Below are 5,216 nucleotides of genomic sequence, written 5' to 3'. Positions count from 1 at the left end.
TTTTTTTTTGCGAGGAGGAGGGAATCTTCTTAAGACACCCGACTTGGTCCACAGCCGGGTAGTGTGGGATTCGACCGACCATTACGTCGCCCGCCTACCCACTAAAACCACCTCCCCTCTTCTGCCCCGGGACCGCCTTTCGGCATTACATCGGGGCTTCCTCGATCTTCCTGACTAGGTGCGGACACGGCCACGCACCCCACTTTTCTTCCTCTCGTTCTCCCTTGCAATCTTGGCCTTTAGGATTTTCTCCGTCAGGCCCTCAAATGCTTCCCATTTTCTCACACTTTCCACCAATTCGTTTCCTATCTTGTTTCGGTCCAGGTCGAGTCCACTCTCCCTGGCCTTCACTCGATAGCCCTCCCATTCTGGACATTCCCAGAGCATATGCTCCGGTGTGTCCTCATTCGCATCGCAGAACCAGCAACGCGCACTCCTCTCCACCCCGATGCGCTTCAGATACTTACCAAACACGCCGTGCCCGGTAAATACCTGCGACAGCGCATACCCGCTCTTACTCCACTCGCACTCGCACCAGATCCGGATCCGGGGTATGAAGGTTTTGATCCAGCCCTCATACTTCTCCCAGTCCTTCTCCCATTCTCCCATCGCCCATTCTTTCGCCTCGCTCCTACCTTCGCTCAGCATACTTCGCTCTAGCACTCTAATCCGCACCTGAGGTATCTTGGCTAAAGCCAGCACCGCCTCTGTGGGTGCCGTTCTATAGGCACTGGCCACCCGGAGCGCAAGCAAACGATTTGCCCTCTCCAGGATGGCCACATACTTGCCGCACGTCATCTCCGTCTTCCAGACTGGAGCTGCGTACAGCAGAACCGACGATGCCGCCATCACCATCAACCTCCGTCTCTCATACCCCAATCCACCGACTCTAGGCAATATACCTTCGAGCTTCCCAATTACTCTCGATACCTTTTCGGCGGTCCGGCGCGCGTGCTCACCGAAGCGAGCATTTCTGCTGAATCACACTCCCAGGTACTTCACGCATTCTTTCGTCTCGTACAAGACGTCGTCCACTCTCAGACTCATACTCCTTATTTTCCTACGCCCGGCCAGGAGAACCATCTCGGTTTTTTCCGTGGCCATGCTAAGTCCCATGCGTTCGAACGTATCGGCGACCAGTTCCATGGCCTGCCTAGTCCTCGTCTCTAGGGTTTCCCCGTCCCCCGCCGTGACCACCAACGCCAAGTCGTCTGCGTAAGCCACCGGAGTGACTCCACGCGGGTACCCGGCCATCAGTATCCCGTCGTAGTAGAGGTTCCACAAGACGGGGCCCAGCACAGACACCTGAGGCACCCCACACGACAACTCTCGGACCCCTGCGTCTGGCAACACCAAAATCCGAGCATGCAGGTACGACTGAACTACGTTCAAGAGGTACCCGCTCACCGGGGACCTCATCAACACATTCATGATGAGATCCCACGGTGCACTATTAAAAGCGTTCTTCACATCTATCGTTACCATGACGCAGAAGCCCGCATGCGTGTAACTTTTCCTCCTGATCCCCTCCACGATCTGCATGACAGACCGCATGGCGTCCAGGGTGCTCCTGCCCTTGACGAATCCATACATACACTCTCATCAATCATCCCATACCTCGTCGCTTCTTTCAGCAATCTGGTCTTGACCACCTCTTCCGCCACTTTCCCGAGTCCGTCCACTAGGCATATGGGCCGGTACGTGGCCTCCGCACCTGGATCACGCTTCGGCTTCTCCACCAACACGAGTCGAGTCCTCTTCCAAACCTTAGGGTACTCGCCCGAGGTCAAGATGCGATTCACGCAACCCACCATACCCTGGGGCACTGCCCCAAGATACAGCTTCAAGACCTCGTTCGGTATTCCGTCCAGTCCCGGAGCCTTGCGGCTCTTGGGTTCCCCGACCGCCCGGCGGATCTCCTCCGCCGTAACCCGAGGCACGTCATCCGGCACTACCCGCACCTTTTCCCACATTACTCGCGGCTTCACCGGGAACAGCGTGTCCACCTGCCTGTGCATTTCTGCCGTGGGCAGGGGACCACTTCTCAGTCGGCCAAGTTTCCCGGCCACAATCTTGTAGCCGAGTCCCCAGACGTCCGTTTCCAGCTCCGCACACACACGATTCCACTCATCTCTCTTGACCTTCCTTACGGACGCCTTGAGAGCCTTCTTTTCCCTTTTATACCTGTCGGCTGCCTCGGTCTCGTCCGTTTCGGATCTAGACCGGTGCCGCCCCCTTCCTCTCTCTCTCGTCCACTTCCTTCTTGCACTCACACATGCTTTCCGCCTTTCGGCGACCTCTTGATTCCACCAGCACACCTCTCTTTTCGCATTCCCACTCTCACGTTTCCTCAAACATTGGTCACAAGCTTCGCTTATCTCCCGAGCTATTCCTTCGGGAGTTTCCGCTTCGCCCAAACCATCATGCATCATCACGTACTGGCTCAATCGTCCTAACCCCTTCTCATTCACTTTCCATCCTACCTTTTTCTCACTTGTGTCCACGCCAACCGGTACAGTTCCCCTTCGCACCAAGCGATAGGAGATGTACCTGTGGCCACTCCCACTCTCCATTCCCACCTTCACATTCCAATCACGCACGCAACCATGCACAGTCGTACCTGCCATGGTCACGTCAATCAGCGACCTGCCGTTCCGGTTTCCGAACGTCCACTCGCCCCCGGTGTTGATGGGGACGAGTTCCACGGCATCCAGGAACTCCTCCAGGACCCGCCCGTAGGCGTTCGTCACCCAGGAGCCAAACCGCCCACTCTTAGCGTTCAGGTCCCCAGCTATGAGGACCCTCCTGCCGTCACGCCCCCTGACATATCCCTCCAGCCGCCGAAGCCACGCCTCGAAAGAGGCAGTGGTCCGGTTTGGGGAGAAGTACGCGGAGACGAGAGTGACGCCGTCCAGCTCCGCTGCAACGAACCCCCGGTCTCGGTGGATTGACTGCACGCTCACACCCGGCGCAAGCCAGATGAAAGCATCGTCGCACCTGTCCCGTACTAAGCTCCCTTCAGCCACGCACGGTTCCTGACCGACCACCACATGGATGCCCTGCTCCCTGATCACCTGGTACATGAGGTCCATCGCGAGACGGCCCCTGTCCAGGTTGATCTGCAGGCACCGCAGTTCCCTGTCCGACGCCATGACCCCATACAAACCCACACCAACACTCACACTCACGCACACTAACCGTATCCACTCCTAGTCCTTCCCCGTCCTTTCCTCAGCTCCTCCCTCTCCATCTGCCACCAGCGACCTCAGGAAGCTGGTAGATGGGGAGTCGTCCCCCTCCTGTTCCGTCCTGGGGGTGGAGGCCGCCACCGGTCTCTGCCTCGTCTTCGGGGTGTCCTTCGACCCCTCGCCCTTGGGTTCCCCCTTCGCCTTGGGTTTTTCCTTGGCTTTGGGTTCGCCCTTGGCCTTGGGCTCACCCTCAGCCTTGGGTTCTCCCTTGGCCTTGGGTTCTCCCTTGGGCTTGGGCTCGCACCCAGGTCCCCCGGCACTGTGCCCCCCCTTTTTGCACAGGGGGCAGTACCGCTCCGCTTTACAGGCGGCGGCCTTGTGGCCCCCCTGCGCGCACCTTGCGCAAAGCTGCGAGCGGTCCTCCCCCCTGCATTCCCCCGCCTTGTGGCCTCCCTCCCAGCACCGGTAGCATCGGCCGGATTCCCGTCGCTCCCGCAGCCGGCACCGCGAGATGCCGACCCGGAGATCCGCGATCCGCCGGACACTAGCCGCCGCCTCGGCCACCACCAGGATGGTGGCAGTTTGGCAACTCCCGAAACTGGGTCGGAGGCTCAGCAGCCGTAGCCGCCCCTGCTCCACCCCCGCCGCGGTCGCCACCGCCCCTACCACTTCCTCCCCTGTGGTAACTCCATCTAGGCCGTATGCCAGGAAGGCCACCCCCCAGACAGTCCCCCCCTCACACGCCCCCCTCCCAGCTCCTTTACGAGAAGCTCCCTCAGCCTCTCCCCCTTCCCCCCTTGGGCACGGTCAGTAGGACATCGCCCTTTATGGTTTCTCTGACCGTACCCACTTTCACCTCCCCCCCACCGGTCGCGACCACCTGGCGTACCCTTTTCAGGGCATCCAGATAGGTCGTCCCCTCCTCCCTGGTCACAAAGATGGCCTCCTCCTCCTTCGAGGTGGCCCTCCTCTCCCCAGTCCCAGCCAGATAGAAGCGGAGTAAAGCTCCGCTTCCAACTCCCCCAGCTTCCGAGGATCCGTCCCCTGTACATGAGGGATCGCCACCCTGCTCCTCCCCTCGTCCCTCGCGGTATCTACGAGGTCCCTCAGGGCCCCGTAGACACCCTCCGGACTCGCCTCCCCCTTCAGCCGCCGGTAGAAGACATACCTTGTCCTCTCCTCGATCCTCCCCCCCTTCCGCAGACGGCACGACTGCACCAGGAATGGCACCCTCCCTTCCTGGTCCTCCCCCAGCTCTCTCAGTTCAGGGAGCACTCCTAGTACCCCGCCCCGTACCGCAGAAGATTTCTCCCCCGCAATGACCCCCAGGTCACTCCCGTATCCCTCCCCCCACAGTTCCCCACTCACCTGCTCCGTACATGAGAAGAGTCGCTCCTCCCACTGCTCCCGGATCGCCGCACGCAGCTCCCCGGAGGCAACCAGTCGGTGGATCCTCTCCCTCTGTTCCCTCGTCCTCCTTTCCTCCGCCGATTCCGTCTGAGTGGCTCCGTCGACCGTCTCCATCACCTCAATCTTCCTCCTCAATGCCCCGTTTTCCTCCCGCAGCCTTTCCAACTCCTCGCTCGTCCTGTCCTCGCGAGCCGCTCTGCGCAGGACGCTCCGCAGCCCGGAGACAGCGTTCACTAGGTCCTGGCTCGGCCGGTAGCTCTTCTTGAGCCGCCGCTCCAGGTCCTCCGCCCTTGACGCGGCCTCCTTCAGGGCCGACCCAATCTCCCCCGTTGATTGAGAGTAGCTGTCTTCCGCCTCTCTCCTTCTCTTGCCCCTCTGGCTGAGAGTGCTCGTTGGTGGGGGCATCTCCAAGGAGAAGGCAGAGAAGAACTCCTCCCCCCCAGCACACTCACCGTCCCCTCCGACGCTCTTCTGATGGGTAGCGCTTCAGATGCTGCCAACGATCTCCAGACCTCGCCCGGAGCCGTTTCCCTGCGAGTGGGCGGGGATCTTTGTATCCTCCCACTACTCGCAAACACACTCTCCTCCTCTCCTCCCACGGCACCTTCAGCACCGGAG

General features: G+C 60.3%; 1 protein-coding gene across 1 annotated transcript; it reads right to left on the bottom strand.

Moving 5' to 3' along the window:
- Positions 1-3,209: 3,209 nt before the first annotated feature.
- Positions 3,210-5,003, bottom strand: LOC136419008 (golgin subfamily A member 6-like protein 2). Its single transcript, XM_066405199.1, has 3 exons — positions 4,357-5,003; positions 4,035-4,282; positions 3,210-3,976 (listed from the first exon to the last, which is right to left on the bottom strand). Exons 1-3 carry the CDS (start codon positions 5,001-5,003, stop codon positions 3,210-3,212), a joined length of 1,662 nt encoding a protein of 553 aa, XP_066261296.1.
- Positions 5,004-5,216: the final 213 nt, after the last annotated feature.

The sequence above is a fragment of the Euwallacea similis genome, unplaced genomic scaffold, assembly GCF_039881205.1.
Source record: "Euwallacea similis isolate ESF13 unplaced genomic scaffold, ESF131.1 scaffold_57, whole genome shotgun sequence".
NCBI classification, from domain to species: Eukaryota; Metazoa; Arthropoda; class Insecta; order Coleoptera; family Curculionidae; genus Euwallacea; species Euwallacea similis.
The sequence above is the reverse complement of the archived record's forward strand: the minus strand, read 5'-3'. Positions and strand labels throughout refer to the sequence as shown.

Coding starts and splice junctions, on each gene's coding strand:
- LOC136419008 (XM_066405199.1), bottom strand. CDS start 5,003: ATGCCCCCACCAACGAGCACTCTCAGCCAGAGGGGCAAGAGAAGGAGA. Junction 4,283..4,356: donor AGGATCGAGGAGAGGACAAG/GTATGTCTTCTA, acceptor GGGACCTCGTAG/ATACCGCGAGGGACGAGGGG. Junction 3,977..4,034: donor TGGGGGGGAGGTGAAAGTGG/GTACGGTCAGAG, acceptor CAAGGGGGGAAG/GGGGAGAGGCTGAGGGAGCT.